Source organism: Impatiens glandulifera, chromosome 6 (assembly GCF_907164915.1).
Source record: "Impatiens glandulifera chromosome 6, dImpGla2.1, whole genome shotgun sequence".
Classification (NCBI taxonomy): domain Eukaryota; kingdom Viridiplantae; phylum Streptophyta; class Magnoliopsida; order Ericales; family Balsaminaceae; genus Impatiens; species Impatiens glandulifera.
In genome coordinates, this window is record NC_061867.1 from 282,328 (window position 1) to 300,921 (window position 18,594).

Below are 18,594 nucleotides of genomic sequence, written 5' to 3' on the forward strand. Positions count from 1 at the left end.
AATGGTGGCGGAGAAGACTTTCTCTTCTTTTTCATCGCCGAAGAACCAATCGAAGAGGCACCGTCGACCATTCCACTATATTCAATGGTCTAGAGCTGCGAAGAACTTCCAACGGCGAACTGCGGCTCCAACGGCGAACGAAGCAAATTTTTTCACTATATTCGTTTATATTTTGTGTTTATTTTGTTTACATATGATTGTTTGTGTTGATTTCCTTTACAAAACGCCATTGATTCGCCCTGATTTGTTGAATGCAGGTTAGTTGGTTGGATGCGTCAAGTAGGATGCGTCACGTAGGATGCGTCACGCAGGTGCGTCACGCAGGTGCGTCACGCAGGTGCGTCACGCAGGTGCGTCACGCAGGTGCGTCACGCAGGTGCGTCAAGCAGGTGCGTCAAGTAGGATGCGTCTCATCTGGTTAGCACATTCTCTGCCTAACGCTTCTTCTGATTTCCTTGTAGATGTGGAATCTCTATCTATGGTTTGGAACCTATTGCGTCCCCTTTTTTTTGTAACCATTGTTGTATCATTTCGAAAGTTATTTTGGCATGTTATTGTACCCTAAATAACTTATCTTGTGTTTTATGATCTGTTGCATCTTTTCAGTTATGTTCTAGATCTTCCTTTTGTTACCTTTTTGAGAATTATGCAGGACTTTTGATTTTTTTTTTTGTAATTGATTGTTTACATAGAGTGTTAAAACTTTAGAGTTTTGAGAAGGGAGGTGCACAAACTGTTTTGGATCTTCATATATTAAGCAGTAATTCTTCAAGTAAACTAGCTGACATTTAGGACTATATAGATTGTGAATCGGGTTTATTGGAATTATAGGCAAACTGTAGATGAGTCTGATGTTAAGAGAAATATGCATAAATTTGTTATTAGTCTTAGTTTCGAAAGCCATTGCTAGTCGACTTCATGCTGTTTTATTTTGAATATACACTTACCTCCCATATGTAGATGTACAGTGTAATGAAAGAATAATAATAATATGCTTATTGTTATCAAACTTGATGTTTTCATGGAGGCTTACAATTTTATTGAATCAATACCGATTGGTTTACTTGCTTGAAATAGTATAACATTGCTTTAAAGTATTCTCTTTTGTTTTTGATGTTTCAATTGTGTGACTTGCTCTAGGATATTGCATTGTTATTTGAATGAACTCGGAAATACATTTCAAGAATGACGTCTCCAACTCTCCATTGTATCCTTTTGCAAATATAAGTCATGCCCAATATTAAATTTCTCATTTTGATGTCTCACATTACTGTTGAACATTGTTGTTAGGTTGGAAAATCATGGATTGGACCCAAATGCTGAAATTGTTCCCAAGTGAGTATGATATCAATTTCTTTATACATTCATACATATAAATCTTCAAATCCTTCATAAAACAACTAGACAAACAAGCATTTAAAAAGATTGCACATGCTACATTGTAATGTACTTTATTTGCTTATCCTATCTTGAAAATTTTATAGGAGTTGAAAGTAGCTTATTTGTTCATACAGGGGGACCAATAACTGGGAAAATTGATCCACGGGCAATGCATGGAACTCCTTAGCATTGTCTCCAAAAAGTGATGGTGGTAGTGGTACTCGACCATCAACTGCAGCTAGCGATAGAGGGCATGAACCTGTTCCAAGTTCATGGGGTTCAAATTCTAGGCCATCATCAGCCTTTAGAGCATTGTCATCAAACCAATCAGCATTGACATCATTACGTCCTCACAATGCAGAAACAAGGCCTGGAAGTAGCTCACAAATAGTAATGTTAGGATATCCTATGTTCTTACACAAATAGGAAAATGCATTTTCTCTTGCAATTGCAATCTGATGCATTATGGCAATTATTATAACTTCAAGTATGCTAATTACCATACCTATGTTAATTACCATACCTGAAGAATGATAAAAAATCACTTTATTATAGTATGAACTTGAGTGTGTAATGAGCTCTAAAATGAGTTTGTATGTAGAATTCTATTTAGAAATGAAAAGTCTTTATTAGAGTTGTTTAGAACACTACTACTTCTAATGGATTTCATTTTGTGATTTGCCCTTTTTAAAACCCTTATCTCTTTTTCATATCAGATTGATGTTGGTGCACACATCTATCTATTGGAGGATATTTTAATGATTGAAATGCAAATGGTCATTTAAATGAATGATATTTCTTACTTAATAATTGTGCAGACGAATATGTTTAGGGTCCAGTAGCACAGGAAAGACAAGAAGGCAGCAACGGTACCACCCCGAAAGCCCAGAAAGATACAGGAGATGATGATAACTGAGAAGTTCCTGAAAACCTTCCCTAGACACTGTTGTTATGTATTATGTATGTAAGAATGTATGTATGAGCCCTAAAAGGCTTTCCATTTTATCCATGTAATTTTGGCTTTGACTTTGGCTTGTAGATGAATTATGGAAAGAGTGATTGGAGTTTTATTGGAGATTAATATGCCAAATTAATTCAAGCAATGTTCTTGTTTCTTCAAATGCTGATTATTATTAATAAAAAGTTTTTTGAGTTATATATCAACATATAGTTAAAAAATTAAACAATTTTTACTTGCAAAAGAAAAATTAATTCAACTAAAAGAAAGACTAATAAATAAAAAAGAGTGTTATATTTTGCTATCTATTAAGAAGAAGCTAGCAATTCAGATTGATTAGCAAAGTCAAAAGATGATATCTTCCTGCTTCCTCCTTGACCATACTTTTCATTCCATTTTCGAAGCTCGTTCATGTTAGATGCCTCATCATTCGTAAACACTAGCCAAGAGAATTTTAGCCATGTTGTCTTTCTGCTTCCGCCATGGACTGTTTTAGCTAAGAAAATTTTGAATATCTTGACACTTTCACCAAACCACTGCAAACATCATTTGTAAACACAAGTGTTCAGTAGTTGTTTTCTTTCTATTAAGGGAAATCAATAGAAACAAAACAAAATTAAATTCAACAGTTAGTTACCTCTGATAATAAAGTTGAGGTAGTTATGTTGATAAAACTTGTGTGCTTGCTTTAGTTGCAAGTGCCTTAGCAATAAGGGTTTTCCCAATTTCAGGAGGTCCAAAAAGTAATATCCCCTTGCAAAGCTAAAACAAACAAACAAAAGTATAATTTTTTTTTCTTTTATAAATGGGAGTATTATGATGAAATAGACTAATGAAACAGTACTACTAGTAGTAATTCAATCATTCTTCTTCTATTGAACGATTTAAGAGGCATATGCGTGACGCACCTGCTTGACGCACCTGCTTGACGCACCTGCGTGACGCACCTGCTTGACGCAACTGCGTTACGCACCCGGATTCCGCCGCAACGGTGACATTCACCTACTCAATCCCTAATCACTAAACCTTAACAAACAATGCGTCGAAAGAGAGAAATAAAGAAATGAGGAAGAATACAGTTTACAGATTATGAATATATAAGTATGTGTTTTTGAAAGTAAACTGATTTTGTTTACCTAATTTTTGATTATTGTCTTTCTTTCTTCATCCAAGTTTGTATTTCTTTTTTTTAACATTTTTTACAAAAGTTATTGTTTGAACAATAATACCCTAAACTTTTTATTTTATTTCTTCTGACCTCTTACAAAATAAAATGAAGAATCTGATGATGCAATCTTTTTCTTTCTTTCTTTCTTTCTAGCAAAATTTGACAGAAATAGAGAATTTGAAGAAGAAACTAGGGTAGGGGGTAGGGCAGGCAATCAAATAGTCCTGAGTCATTCAGTCAGAGATCGGGAGGGAGAAGTATGTCAATTCCTACTACTAGTACTACTTTTCGCCTCTTCTCCTGCAAGTTCCTTCTGCACTCTCTTCTTCTTCCCCCTAAATCCCCAATTCTCTCATTTACAACATCATCATCATCATCTTACGCCTCTAAATTTCCCATTTTCAGATCCATCTCAATGGAAAGACTCTCACTATCTCCTCCTTTTTCGTCCCCAACCCCCGACCTTCAACCACTGCAAGAACAAGAAGAAGAACAACAACTCCCTCCCAAGCTTCAAGAAATAGTTAGACTCTTCCAAGCCGTACAAGAACCCAAGTCAAAGTACGAACAGCTTTTATTCTACGGTCGAAATCTCGCCCCTCTTGATGATCAATTTAAAACCATAGAGAATAAGGTTCAAGGCTGCGTTTCTCAGGTCTGGGTCAGGGCTTTTTTCGACTCACACAAAAACGTAGTCTTTGAGGCCGATTCCGATTCGGTTCTCACTAAAGGGCTAGCCGCCCTTTTGGTGCAGGGTCTGTCCGGCCGGCCGGTGGAAGACATTTTGCGGGTTTCGCCGGATTTCGTGACGCTTTTAGGGCTGCAGCAGAGCTTGACTCCATCTAGAAATAATGGGTTTTTGAATATGTTGAAGCTGATGCAGAAGAAAGCTTTGCAGCTCTATGCGCAATCCGACAAAGAAGCTGAAGTGGGTGATGAGAATTCCGGTCAACAAAACTTGGTTGGGGATGATTCTTCTCAATTTGAGTCCAATAATAGTGGAGGAGGAGGGGGTGAAGATAACAATGGTGGAACTGGCTCCTCCTCCTCCTCCTCCTCCTCGGTGGTGGAAGAGAATGATAAAGAAGAAGAAGATTCGGGTGTGAAGCTTGGGAGCAGAGGGGAGAGAATAAAGCACAAATTGATGAAGGAATTGAAACCAATTGATTTAGGAATCGACGATATATCGTATCAGCATGCGGGGCACGCGGGTGTTAGAGGGCAGGTTGGTGGGGAGACTCATTTCAATGTGAGAGTTGTGTCAAGTGAGTTTGAAGGGAAAAGTTTGGTTAAGAGGCACAGAATGGTCTATGCTCTGTTGCAAGATGAATTGCAGAATGGCCTACATGCTTTATCCATTGTGGCCAAGACACCAGATGAGTCATAATAATAGTTTACAACAATAAGAATGAGAGCAAGGTTCATTTTCTTTCAGGCTCTGTATTTTTTGTCAATTGCATGGTTAACTTATAAATTCTATCTATAGTCATATGCCTGTCTTGTGTTCTGCTGACAAATCCTAATGACTATTGACAAAGCTTAATTCAATTAAAGCTTTTAACTTTCATTTGGTTCTAGTTCCTGATTTACTTAAAGATATTGTGATTGCCTATTGACTTTGTTGATAGCTAGCTGCATTTCTGATTACCGGTAGCTGTAAATGTTTGAGATGATCAACTTATTTACATGAAATCTTTGGTCCGTGATATAAGACACACACTCACACTCACACACAATACAAATGTAAGACAGAAAGTTAGGAGAGAAAATGACATATTGGAATTGGTAAAGAAGAATGGAGAAGCAAGAAAATACCGAAGGGATTGATGATTCGAAATTTCGAATGATGGGAGACAAGGGAAGGGGAGGTTTACTTTACACCATGAATAGCCAGCCTATCTAGCTCCCCCAAGTTGATTTCCATGAACATTATTAATTGGACTGAACTTCTAGCTTTAGTTTGCCTATCTTATTGCCTTACTATAGATGTTTAGGATTTAGACTACAAAAGATTAACTATTCATATTCACCTCCTCCATATGTTCATATTCCCAAATGATCAAAGGTCTCAATTGGTTAGCCAAACATCCATATGGTGCAAAGCTAGAGTCAAGTCTTGAGTCACCTCTTGTGTATTTTATTGGCAAATTGGGGACATTAATACTCCTGTGTAAATACATTTGCATAAATGGATAGTAATGGTATTCATAAATCTAAGATATTCCGGGTGTGACTCAGTGATTGTATAAGTGTAAGGAAAACAAATCGAATGATTTTTTATTGGACCATAGAATGTTTTAAAAAGTAATCATAATAATAATAATAGTAGAATTTTTTTTCTTTTTCTTAAAAAATAGTAAGTTTAATTTATATTTAATTTATTATTAAACATTATTTTAGTAAACAAATAAAATTGATCAAACAAATAAATCGAAATTGAAGATTTGAGATTTTCTTACGCTTAAAGGGGAATAGTGGCATACAACTAACTAAAAAGAAGCTTAGAAGTGTATATTTGATTGAATTCATGACAGACAAACATGGATGTAACATCCAAAGTGATATACTTGTGTGTCTCTCACAAACAAACGGTTTCAGGAAAATGCAAGAAGTCTTCCTCCCCTTCTAGTGTGCCTGACATGATATGCAGTGTTCAATTTCTGTACCAGCTCATTCATTGTGCTGTCACCACCCAAACAAACAAACAAACAGATTCATCTTAAACCCTAAACCAGAGAACATAAATAAGTTGTTAAAATGCATACCTTGAGCAATTCGTTAACATTGCAAGGTAAGCAACCAACAAGGTGTCGTTATATTCCTGCAACAACAAACATGTATCAAGATTTTGCCACAGAAATCATTATTATTATCATCTCAAAGTGCTAACCATTAGGAAATCATCCTGAAATTTCTCTGACTTTATAGCAGGTAATCTCCTCAAAAGACTAGAAACTTCTCTAAGCAAGGACTTCTCGCAAGGAATATCACCTACATTGCATGTGAAGAAAAAGACAGGAACTATTATCATTATTATTAAGAGATTTCAGGCTGCCATTAACCATCACATCCATTCACATGATATATATATATATGATTAAAGACTCGTTTAGGTTAATGTATAGTGCAAAAACACATGTCTCCAATGTGTATGAGTTCGAGTCTTCATAATCAGACATAAAAAAAAACTAGAAGGGGAGATACCAATACCTTTCTGCATAGCAACAAGATATCGGTGAAGTACTCTGATTCTGCTGTTCAGCATCTTGATGGCACTATGAATGCCACTAAGGTGGGCAGCCACTACAAAAAAAAAAAACATATTTAAAATGTAGACTCAACATTTCGTTAAGCTATTCTCTACCAGGAATGTCTCCTTCCACATTAACATGTAATTCAGGACTACATTGATAAAAGATAAAGAGAGACTGAGGGCTCACATTGGGTCGCAGCAGAACCTCCATCAGAAGGTTTAAGATTGGCAACATGATTAACAGAGATACGTTCTGCTTCTACAGTCTATTTAGCAACGAAGAGTGACTTGATAACAATACTTCCAAACAGTAGTAACTAATTAGTATGCAATTCAAGAAAGAAAAAAAAAAACAGTACTACCTCAATGGTGTAACTCGATCTAACAAAAGTAAGTTGTGGATTTCCATCAATAATGTGCAACTCTAAGCAGTGAAGATTTATCCCATGCCATCAAAAAGGTAAGTTCCATCAGTAAAAGTAACAATCAAGAGGTAAAATGGAGCAGATCCCATAGCAACCATCATATGTGATTCCCCAGCCTAAAGTACACTTCAAAACATATAATCATGCCTTAAAAATCACGATTGTGTCCTAATTCTACATAAAATGCTTAATCTTCCCAAATTAAACAGCAAAGTGGAATTTTTAGCTTCTGAAGTAATACCTAACAGCATTCCTGTTGCAGTTTCTACCACTTTACTGGAAAATGGAACCTTCATTTTCAAAATCACTCAAGGCGGATGCAAACATGCATTTACATGTGAAAAAATAGCAAATTTGTACATAAACCATTTCAGATGGAGTAAATTTTGAGGGGCTAATTTGCTCCTGTTGCATTATTTTGACGACAATGTTTTCATTTAATTAGTATATGGACTAATTCGCTCCAAATTGAAGTAGTACAGCAAATTTTCTCTTTTTTCCTTTACAAGTGGATCAATTACCATGGTTGTTGTTATGATGATAACATTATTAGAGTTATAATGCCAACAAAAATGCTCATTGCAATGCAAAGTTTGTTAAGTGTATTCATGAAAATAACAAATAAATAGAGCATGGATAACCTCAAATATTACAGGAATTCCAGTTGGCATAAATAATTGAAATGATTACTTTATGAAGTTTTCCACTAAAAGAAAAGCATGAAACTGCATTAGTGCAACTCATGATGAGGAATATTAGAGATGATAGGTTAGAGGGGAATAATTGTCCTAAGTCATAGATGAGAAAAAAAGGATAATCCAAAGAGATGAGAAATTAGAAATTGATCTTGGTTCATATTCCGCATATTCTAAAAGGATTATGTCCTACTATACTGAGTTACATAACTACTTTTAACTACTAACATAACTATCTTTAACTAATATTAATCACTTATAACTTACTACTAATTAACTACAAGACTAATTATCTATTTTTTTATACTAATTATAATAAGGCTACCTGTACATTAACAGACTACTACTATTCGTTGATAGGTCCTGCAATCATCGGCTCTAACAGATCTTGATAGGAAACCATTATTGAGATCAAGTACATTTCATATCTGTGAAATATATAGAGGTAACAAGACAGTCTAGCCCACTCACCACTTTCATAGATAGTCAATGGAAGATCCTTTTGCATGTGATTGATAGAAGGATTGAGAAGGACATACAATGGGTTCTCATTGATATCCATCAACTGTCAAATGAAGCATCTATTACCATTTAAGAATAAGAATATGTTCAATGGACAATAACTACAAAAATGAAGAAGAAGAAAGAGACTATGGTAAACCATAAGAGCATTACAAGAAAAGAAACACCAAAGCTGCAAGAGAAGAGTATCATTTCCAATATATTAACATAGGTAGAAATAATGTAACATAGCTTCTGGTACTGGCCAGTCTTTCTTTCTGTCCGGAAGTTGTAGGGACCAATAAAATAAGTGAGGGCAAGATGAAATGAAATTCAAATAATTAGTGATTGTAGTCCCTCTAATGACTAGTTCCTCATGATTTCATCCATAGAGTTTGGAGTAACCATTTTGTCCATTGATTGGAAACATAATGTTTACTAAGCTTGAATATTATACTCCAGCACTCAAATCTACTTCAGGACTCAAAATCCAAGTATCCGATAATGTATAATTCAGCCAATGCACTCACATTAATTAGGTAGGAAAATAGTATATCTGCACTTATCGGACAAAGTACACAGACAAGAGTTGGACATTGATAAGTGAATGTGCAGCTAAAAATACTTCCCTTCCTAGTAGGCTAGTGTGGAAGTTTGCCCTTAGATGCCACAGCTATAAAACAAGTATAAACTGTGTAATTTTGTGCAGTCAGAAAAGAATAGGCAACCAAATAAGTAAAGGAAAGGATCATCTACAGGAGATGCATTCATCTATAGATAGATCAAACTTTAGGTTCGCAGAATCTCAAACTTACGGCTTTATGAATATGCATGTCCGAGTCTTGGGCCTCATTACCAGTAGAATACCATCCAAGTACATAGTAATTGGGAAAGGCTCTCTTATCTGGATCAATTATAAAAATGTCATACTCCAAAGATAATTAACAAGTAGCAGAAGAAACCAGGCTAAAAAGCTCACAATCCACAAACAAACAAACAAACAAACAAACAAACAAACAAACGCCAAAGACACGAAGATATAAGAGTGAGAGAGAGAGAGAGAGAGAGAGAGAGAATACGGACAGAGGTCTTGCTTCTTTTCCAAGAAGGATCGGTCGAGTGAGTGAGTGGAAGGATGAAAGAAAAGCTCAAAGCTGTTGAAGATCTCGACAGTACGGCCTCTCTGAATACCGATGACGCAACCAAAGACCCTAGGTGGAGTGGAAAGCTCGGAGGATTGTGATTGACACTTGAGTCTTGTATAGTGATCAGAAATGTTAAGTATCACCAATGGATGGAGCTTGAAAGTAAGTCCGCTGCTCAAAGACGATGACATTCTCCTCCCTCGCCCCGTCCGTCGCCGCCGAAGAAGAAGATCGGAATAAAATCCAAATCCCTCACTATATATGAATGATTCTTACAAATATATTATAGATTTTTTATTTTATTTTTGCGTTTGGTTCATTACCTATAAGAAATTTGAATATTAATAACATAATTGACAGCATACAAAAAAAAAAAAGGAAATGAAAATGAATTCTTAATTCCTTGGCCTCTTTCTTTTTCTTTATATTAGATAGTTAGTTAAGTTAGTTATAACTGCAGCTGAAGATGGTACTGCATGACAAGCCTCTCCACTGTGTTCCTACTGATAACCTTCTTCCAGTACAGCTCTCTCAAAACAGAGGAGGCCAGCCCCTTCTCCTCTTCATGAGCCATTCCTTCCACCAATATCGTGTAAGTTGTCTCGTTAGGCATGTACCCTTTCTCGATCATCTCCTCGTAAATTTCCAGGGCCAAGTCAGTTCGGCTCGATTTGCATAGCCCAAGAACAAGCGCATTGAAGTTGTCTATATCCGGTTTTCGCTTTGGCTTTTCTGCACCATTCTCCTCATCCTCTTCTTGCATTATGCGCAACACCTCAATTGCTTCTTCCAGCATACCCTCCATGCACATCCCTCTTATCAGGGACGAATACGTAAATGAATCCGGCGTAAACCCAGACTTTGTCACCATTTCGTATAGAAGTTGAAACCCTTCATAAGTATTCCCTTTTCTACACAGGCTAGAAACAACATTTCTGTAAAAATCATGCAGAGAGTTGTTATTTTGGTTTTGCTTACCACTCAAACTCTGTATTATTATGAAAGCCTCTTTCATTTTCCCTTCCCTACACAGGACGGAGATGGCGTTATAGGTTCCATCATTAGGAACGCAACGCCTGTTATATATCATCTGGTCTAAGCACTTGACCACGGCATCAACATCGCCCTTTTTGCAGAGGCTGGCAACAACCGGGTTGAATGTTGAAGCCGTGGGCTTAAACGGGCCATTGAACATCTCCTCCAATAAGTGAAGTGCGTCGTCAGTTCGCCCGTGAAAGGCCAGCGCTCCGATCAATATGTTATAGGTCACTGCCGACGGGGAGCTGTCCTCGTGACCCCCCGCCATCATCTCTGCAAGAAGCTGGTTTGCTTCGTCCCACCGACCTTGGTAACCCAAGCTCCTTAACAGGATGTTATAGCTGACAACATTCGGAGTAAAACCTTTTGATGGCAAACTCCTGAAAAACATAATGGCCTCGTGAATTCGGCCTTCCTTGCACAAACCAGTGAGTATGACGTTGTAGCTTACCAAATTGGGCTGTCCGCCTTTGCCAATAATAATCTCGTCCAACAGCCTCATAGCTTCATCGACTCCTTTTTCCTTGTAAGCAGCCTCGAGAAGGAAAGAGTAGGTGAAAGCATTAGGGACAATGAGTCCCTTTTGCATCAGCTTCTCCAAGAACTCAAAGCTCTGCTTCAAGTTGCCTTTCATACACAGCCCCTTGACAAGAGAGTTATAGGTAACAGTATTGGCTGGGTATCCAAATTCCTCCATTTTCTCAACCAGCTGCATGGCATGGCCGACATTTCCCCTCTTGCACAAGTGATCCACCAAGAAAGTGTAGGATGCAGGATCAGGGGTAGAACCCGAAATGACCATCATCTCCATGACTCTGGTGGCCTTTCTGAGTTTATTCATCTTGCAAAGATCGTATAAGAGCTGAGTGGCTTGAAACATATCTGCCTTGTGTCCCTTCCCGACCATGTATTCAAGAAAAAGGAATGCATCATTCAATTTATGGTCCTTGGTTCTGGGGTCGTTCTTGGTTGTCCTCCAATTGGGCAGACTAAATACGGAAGCATCTTTATCATCTTTATCTTTATCGTTATCTTTAGGAGATACGGTCGACATTTGAGTGTAAGCCCAAACCTTAAACAAATTACTCTTCTTTTTCTTCTTCTTGTTGAATGAGAGATGACAAAGATTTTGATAATGGAAAAGGTACCCACCACCACCACCATAAGGGTTTCTCGAGTTTTCTGAAGTTGTCATAGGAGACACCATCGAATTTAGCAGGACCGCCATGAATCTCCCTCTAATCTTACAGCTAGAAGTTAAAGAATGAATGAATGAATGGATGGATGGATGCTTACTGCTGAAATGGATGAAGTGAAATCAAAGGGATTAGTAGTCTCTCTCTCAAAATTTGCTGCAACTCTTTCTTTGTCAACCAAGTCCCGGCCCATCCATAGCTGCGACAGACAGACAGACAGACAGACATACGTTATCCGATTATCATGGAGTGTGGAAATGCACGCGCCACTGTGGCGGGTACCCAATCTCTTCTCTCTCTCCCCGTCTTTCTTTTTTTTCTTCTTTCACACGCACTAACGCACACCACCAACTCGACCTCTCTTTCTTTTTAGTTGTTCATTATTATATATCTTTTATAAAAATAAAATATCTTATAAATCAATCTAGTTGTTGTTATAAGTGTTGTGAGAGTTATAATTAACTTTATTTCTAAAAATTTTTAGTATATAATTTTTATTTTTATTTTTGGTCAAAGTTTTTTAATTATAATCCTCACTAGCATTGTGGTGTTAAAGAAACGATAAACAACCGTAATTGGTGTTAAATAAATGATAAACAAAGGAAATAACAAGAAGAGGTATAGGTAGAGATGCTTAAGAGATTTTTTTTTACTATATTTGTCGATTCCTAGTTGTGGGTAGTTATTGCAAAATCATGTGAATTTATTTTTTAAGTTTTGTGATTTTTCCATTGTTTATAATTTTCAATCAATCTACTCGTGGGTAGACAGACCATGGCAACAGTAAGAGTGGAGTTAGAAATCAATTAACTGAATTCATCCTTATTCCAATATTGGTTGAGTAGAAATATTACACAATCAATGTTTCTTAAGATCAAAACCCTAAAGTATGAGGAAGATCATAGGAGGAGGAGGAGAATGGAAAGAGAAATTAAGGAGTCAGATTCATAATTTGCATCCAATCAACAACAGGAAGAGTACTTACTAGTTAGGTTACAGGTGGGACATGAATATGTAGACAAATTCATTAGTCATTACTTAATCAAAACAAACCAACAGCATTGAACACAATCAACAAGAAAGATTACAAATGGTTCAGTGTCATACTTTATGTGCTTTTAAGGAGAGAAGAAAATAAAAATGGCTATTTCCTCTACTTAAAAAAAAACAAAAAAAACTAGGCTATCTATTTCCTCTACTTAATCACAATGAAGAAGATAGTTCTCCATAATTATCAGCAAACCATGCATGCCTTTGATGTACTTCCTTTCTCGAATTCAAGGAACCTAATCTACATGGATGATGGTAGCAAACCCAATTAGATCCGTCTTCTTTGATGCATCAGAACCATGATTCGTCATCAACTTCATCTATTAGATAGTTTATAACGTATATGACTAGCCTGCAAAATCAGAGAGAGCAATCATCATTCCAAGTCCTAAATACAAATATTTATTTATGTTTTCTAGTTGCTAGTTCATCGAACCACTTGTCATGTGATGCAGTCCTGTGACTCTTCCATTGAAACAAATACTGTATCAAGTAATCAATCGCAAGACAATTGGAAAAAAAAAAAATACCAGGCAAATTGAAGAAGCTCTTATCCTATTTCAAGGAGTAAAAGGGCCTAAACATACTGATACTGGCGAAAGGGTTAGGGCTAATAATCCTAAGAAAGGTTGATCTGGCAAAAGGAGTTGGAATGTTTTGTCTAGCGGTTGTTTGTTAGGGTAGAATGGCATCATAAATATAGGAGGACTTGTTAGAAATTCAATATGCTGAAAATTTGTACTATTCTACATGCACGCACAGGTAAGAATCTAGAATTCTTAGGGTCATTAGCCCTAACCCTGTTTCCCGTATCACATACACACGTACAGGTAAGAATCTAGAATTCGATAAAATGTCATCTAGCTCTTTGTTTACAAGAAAGATTGATAGGAGGATAACTCTATGTTTCTGGGTTGCTACATAAGAGCATACGAGCAAACCTGACAAACACTATCAATAGCATTACAAGGTAAAAGCTCAGCTTGATGTATCGATACTTATTCTGAGATTGCAGACTCCTAAAAACTTCAGTTACATCAATAAGGTGTTGTCTCTTTAAGAACCTGAAACATAAAAACAACAAGCCTAGCGTGAGAAATGTTTCATCCTAAACCAATATTAGGGTATAAATAAATAATTGGAGCTGCTTGGAGCTTTGAGATGTAATAGTTGATCAATAAAAGGTGGACTATGTCAATAAAACCCTACCAATGGCTAACATTGAAAGCACCTCTGCAATACAAATTTCATCTCACTGTTTGATGTAGGTTATTAAAATCATGCTATTTGACTAAAAATACATTAGGGAAATAGATAGAATGAATAAATGATTTAATTTTTTTTTTAAATAGGAATTTTGTTTCATGATTTAAATGATGTAATTGATGAGTAGATAGTTGACTGCACAGTGGGTTGTTTTGATGGCATTATTGTCAAATGATGAGTTTTGTTGAAGGTTTTAGTGGTGATTATTCATCAACCTATGATTTAGGGGCACTCACAGATTTGTACTATAGGAAGTAATTGGAAGCAAAAGCAAGAACATGATCCAATGCCCTGTGACAAGAAACAATATGCAAAATACTGTTTGGACGACAAACTCAGGGAGAATGACAGAATTAATCCGAGTTGATGCTTCATATGGGTTCATATAGTCAGATTCCAAGTCTGATAAACACACCATCTGCAGCCAAAATGAAAATACAAACAATAATCAATGATGAGGAAACACAATTACAGAAGCAGTTTTAGTTACAACAAAAGAATGCAGTCTAAGCATCTATAAACAAGAGACACCACATTTGTTTTCATCAACCAATCCTGCCAGTTGAGAATTCATAGGTATCTAAATCTAATAATGAATAGAGAAAGAAGAGAACACGCAAAGCCATCAAGTGCATCCATATATAAACCCAGAACATCTTTGATATATTCTGCTTCTCATCATAGTGGATTGATCTGACGATACTAGGAGTCAAAAGGGTAATTAGGAGAATACAAATAGGTAAGAAGAGGAAGAACCCTATCAAGAGTATTCAAGTAATTTATTTCTTCAAAACTAAAATACAAAAACTAATCTTCTATTTATATTATTCTACTAACCAACCAGCCAATATAGTAAGTAGGATGGTAATGAGAAAAGGAAAGAGAGAGAGAGAGAGACCTGGTAGACATTCAAGGCGATGAGGGTCATAGTGAAAAGGAAGAAGATTGTCCACAACAAGACTTCCCAAGCCATTCTGGAAGATGATATGGGATCAAGAGTACTGAGTATTAAGCAAGCCGATGATGATGATGATGGAGGATGCTCGTGTAGTAGAAAGATATATTATAATTTATAAGTAGAAGAAGAAGAAGAAATCATTGAAAGAAATGAAGAAAAGTGGACCAAGAAGCAAGAAGGAACCAAAAAGAAAGAAAAAAGAAAGAAAGAAGTTTGTAATCAAGAAAAGAAAAGAAAGTTAATTTCTATCATATCTATTTATGCACTTGCCCTAAACCCTAATAAATAATTAGAAGAAGAAAATATAAATAAAAATAAATAAAAAGATCCACAATTGTCTGTCATATGTTATATGTTGTTGTTTAACAATACATACATATCCTAGCTAGCCTCCAATTCAACTACAAGAAAGATGGAGCTCTATTATTTACTACTACTGTTAGCTGTCTCTCTCTCTTCATATACATTATTAGATTTAGATAACAAATTAATTACACACATCATAATAATAATAATAAGTTTTTTTATTTTTTATGTCGGGAAATAATTTAAAAAGTAATAAAATTAAGATTATTAATATATAATAATAATAATAATGTTGAAAGAATCTTTATTTATTTTATATGTTAATAATAACATTACCTACCTGGCTGTAGGTAGCAAGCACTGAGCTGAGCTGAGCTGAGCTGAGCTGAGCTGAGCTGACTCAGGCAGCTGAGGCAGAATCCAAAGTAGTTCCATCATCATCTGATCAATAATTTAATTAATATGATGGACTTCCTTCCAATCCAATCCAAGATGAAAGATGAAGACGGACTGTCAGGATGCAAAGTAAGTGTAATGTTGCTGCCCTGCCTCTGCCTGCCATCGTAGAGAATTAAATCTCCTCTTCCTCCTCCTCCTCGTCGTCGTCACGTGACTGATTGACTGACTGACTGACGACGCCTTATTAGGAAAGAAGAAAGAAAGAAAGAAAGAGGAGGAGCTGTTGTCACATGCCGATGGCAGTTAGGTAGGTCCCCCCACTCTGTACAAGTACTTTCTCATTTCCCAAAGCTATCCCCTCCCTCCCTCCCTTTATTTATCTATTTATTTACTCTTCTTTTAACAAAATAAATAATAATAATATTACTTTTTCAATCCTTTTCATGTTTACTCTTTTCTTTTTCTACCCCTATTTTACCCTTCTTACTACTACATACATTTCTTTCTTGAACAACAAGGATGGATGGATGGATGATGCCTCAAAAAGAAAGACAAACACAGTGAGTGAGTGAGTGGCATTCAAGATATTTATACTCACATTCCAGGTCAATTTCCATTTACTACTTACTTACTTACAGGCTTTAAAATTTGCATATTCCATCTTTCTTCTTCCTCCTCCTTCAATTCAATCTGAGACTCACTCACTCTTCCTGCATATCTTTCTCTTTCTCTCTCTACAGACAACCACATTTCTCAACCCTACAGCAAGCAGGCAAGGCAGGCAAGGCAGGCAAGGCAGACTTCATTCACATCACATGCACATGATGGAGGATGAGGAGGAGGAGGAACATCAGCTCAATAATACCAACGAACAACAACAACAACCATCATCATCATTACATATCATCCCTAACAACGACGACGACAACGTCGAAGAAATCATCTTCTACGATGATGATGATGACGACGACGACATTGACAGCTCCTCCTCCTCCTCCTGTTCCACTCCCTTCGTCAGTGCTCCGTCAAGTCCTACTGGCCGCGACCAATCTCTTCTCACCATCGGACCTGCTTTCTTCTACAGTGCTCCATCCAGTCCAATGCACTTCACTCTCTCTTCCTCTTCTTCTTCTTCTTCTTCCACTTCAATGCCTAAGTTTTCTGATTCCTCCGTCTCCACCTCCTACGAGTTTGAATTCTCAGCAAGATTCGGAACGGTCGGTAATGTATATGGAGGATTAGGAGGAGGTGGATCAATGTGCTCGGCTGACGAGCTCTTCCTCAACGGACAGATCCGTCCAATGAAGCTCTCATCTCACCTCCAGCGACCGCAACCTCCTCTTGAACCTCCCTTGTTAGATCTGGACGACGACGAATCCGAATTCAATAACAATGAAACAACCGGAGGAGTGATTATTGAGAGGGGACGTGATGTCAAATGGCGCGACAGATCTCTGAGGCGTAGGGCCAGATCTATGTCTCCTCTCAGAACACAAGATCAGTTTCATTGGCACGATGATGATGATGATGACGCCACCACCACCACCACCGATGGAAACAACAATAATGAGAAGTTGACTACTGATCATGAGAAGGAGATTACTGAAGCAGTTGAAAGCAAGCAGCAGCAGCAGCAGCAGCAGGAGGATGAACCGGTCTTCGGTGAAGAGAGGAGTTCTTCTTCATCTGCAAGCCGGAACTCCTCCTCCTCCTCCTCGTCATCGAAGAGGTGGATCTCTTTGAAAGATCTGTTGTACAGAAGCAAAAGCGAAGGTCGAAACAATGGGCATAAGTTTTGGAGTGCCATTTCATTTTCACCAGTCAAGGACAGAAAAGCGCCGGAATCTGCAAAGGTGGTGGTGGTAACAGGAGGAGGAGGAGGAGGAACAACAGTAGATCCAAATGATAATAAAAAGAATAAGAAGAATAAGAAGGTGATAGTAGGAAGAAAGGCAACGAACGGAGGAACGGTGGGAGGAAAGAATAAGAGAAGGGCGGTCCCCCCTTTGTTATCCCCACATGAAGTGCATTACAAGGCTAGCAGGGCACAAGCTGAAGAGATGAGAAAGAAGACGTATTTGCCGTACAGGCAGGGATTGCTTGGTTGCTTAGGCTTCAGCTCTAAGAGCTATGGTGCGATGAATGGTTTTGCTAGAGCTCTCAACCCAGTTTCCTCAAGGTAACAACAATAATAACAATAACAAATCTCAAGCAAGCAAACAAATCAATCATTATCAATCAATGTGGTGAGAAAGAAAAAGAAGAAGAAGAGGGTTTCTTCTTTTTTGTTGTTGTTGTTGTTGTATAGATTTCGAATACGAGTAGAAGAGGAGATCGGTCGGGCCCAGTTTTTGAGCCTGGAAAAAGAAAGGACTTAGCTTTCTTTCTTTCTTTCTTTGTTATATGATAATGATTGATTGATTGTTGGTACGTATGTCACAATTTATGAACAACAACACTAATAATAAGTAAGTAATAATATTGCTTTTCTTCTCCTACCCGTTAGTAAGTTTTATATATTATTATGCTTTGTGTGGTGGGTTCAACAAGAAATAAAAATGATATTTTCATTTGTTAGAAATGGGGTGGGTGATGCAGCGTGCGTGGCTAGGATGAATCTTTATCAAGATTCGTTGATTCTTACGAATACCGAAAGTCGATAGATATTGAGGAAACCTCGTTTTCTGATTAATAATCTTCCCCTAACAAAGTGTTTTAAGATCCTTTAAATACTCAAACCCTAGCTTGCAAAAGAAATAAACAACTTTTAATAAATTGCAAAAAACACCCGAAACTAATAAAAAAATGCGATTTTGAGCCCCTAAACGTTTCCGCTCGAAAAACACTAGGCAATCG

The 18,594-nt window shown here is 37.1% G+C and overlaps 5 protein-coding genes across 5 annotated transcripts in view; 2 read left to right on the forward strand and 3 right to left on the reverse strand.

Annotated features, from left to right (window-relative positions):
• Nucleotides 1–3,684: 3,684 nt before the first annotated feature.
• The window catches only part of LOC124942740 (sufE-like protein 1, chloroplastic/mitochondrial), a 68,726-nt gene continuing 53,816 nt past the window's right edge, over nucleotides 3,685–18,594 (forward strand). Inside the window, exon 1 of the mRNA XM_047483295.1 lies at nucleotides 3,685–4,925. Coding sequence (XP_047339251.1) covers nucleotides 3,766–4,893 — 1,128 coding nt within the window. The 5' untranslated portion in view covers nucleotides 3,685–3,765 and the 3' untranslated portion in view covers nucleotides 4,894–4,925. The remainder of the gene's footprint in view (nucleotides 4,926–18,594) is intronic.
• LOC124942742 (COP9 signalosome complex subunit 6a-like) lies at nucleotides 5,934–9,799 on the reverse strand. Its single transcript, XM_047483297.1, has 9 exons — nucleotides 9,464–9,799; nucleotides 9,196–9,284; nucleotides 8,351–8,444; nucleotides 7,122–7,183; nucleotides 6,947–7,025; nucleotides 6,717–6,809; nucleotides 6,397–6,497; nucleotides 6,272–6,327; nucleotides 5,934–6,188 (listed from the first exon to the last, which is right to left on the reverse strand). The coding sequence occupies exons 1-9, from the start codon at nucleotides 9,714–9,716 to the stop codon at nucleotides 6,101–6,103; spliced, it is 915 nt and encodes a 304-aa protein (XP_047339253.1). The 5' UTR covers nucleotides 9,717–9,799; the 3' UTR covers nucleotides 5,934–6,100.
• LOC124942734 (pentatricopeptide repeat-containing protein At1g79080, chloroplastic) lies at nucleotides 9,850–12,118 on the reverse strand. Its single transcript, XM_047483287.1, has one exon. The coding sequence runs from the start codon at nucleotides 11,789–11,791 to the stop codon at nucleotides 9,974–9,976; it is 1,818 nt and encodes a 605-aa protein (XP_047339243.1). The 5' UTR covers nucleotides 11,792–12,118; the 3' UTR covers nucleotides 9,850–9,973.
• Nucleotides 12,802–15,346, reverse strand: LOC124942747 (protein cornichon homolog 1). The gene is made up of 4 exons (XM_047483303.1): nucleotides 14,974–15,346; nucleotides 14,312–14,493; nucleotides 13,751–13,873; nucleotides 12,802–13,161 (listed from the first exon to the last, which is right to left on the reverse strand). Exons 1-4 carry the CDS (start codon nucleotides 15,046–15,048, stop codon nucleotides 13,101–13,103), a joined length of 441 nt encoding a protein of 146 aa, XP_047339259.1. The 5' UTR covers nucleotides 15,049–15,346; the 3' UTR covers nucleotides 12,802–13,100.
• LOC124942737 (putative uncharacterized protein DDB_G0277255) lies at nucleotides 16,374–18,272 on the forward strand. The gene has a single exon (XM_047483292.1). The coding sequence runs from the start codon at nucleotides 16,554–16,556 to the stop codon at nucleotides 17,919–17,921; it is 1,368 nt and encodes a 455-aa protein (XP_047339248.1). The 5' UTR covers nucleotides 16,374–16,553; the 3' UTR covers nucleotides 17,922–18,272.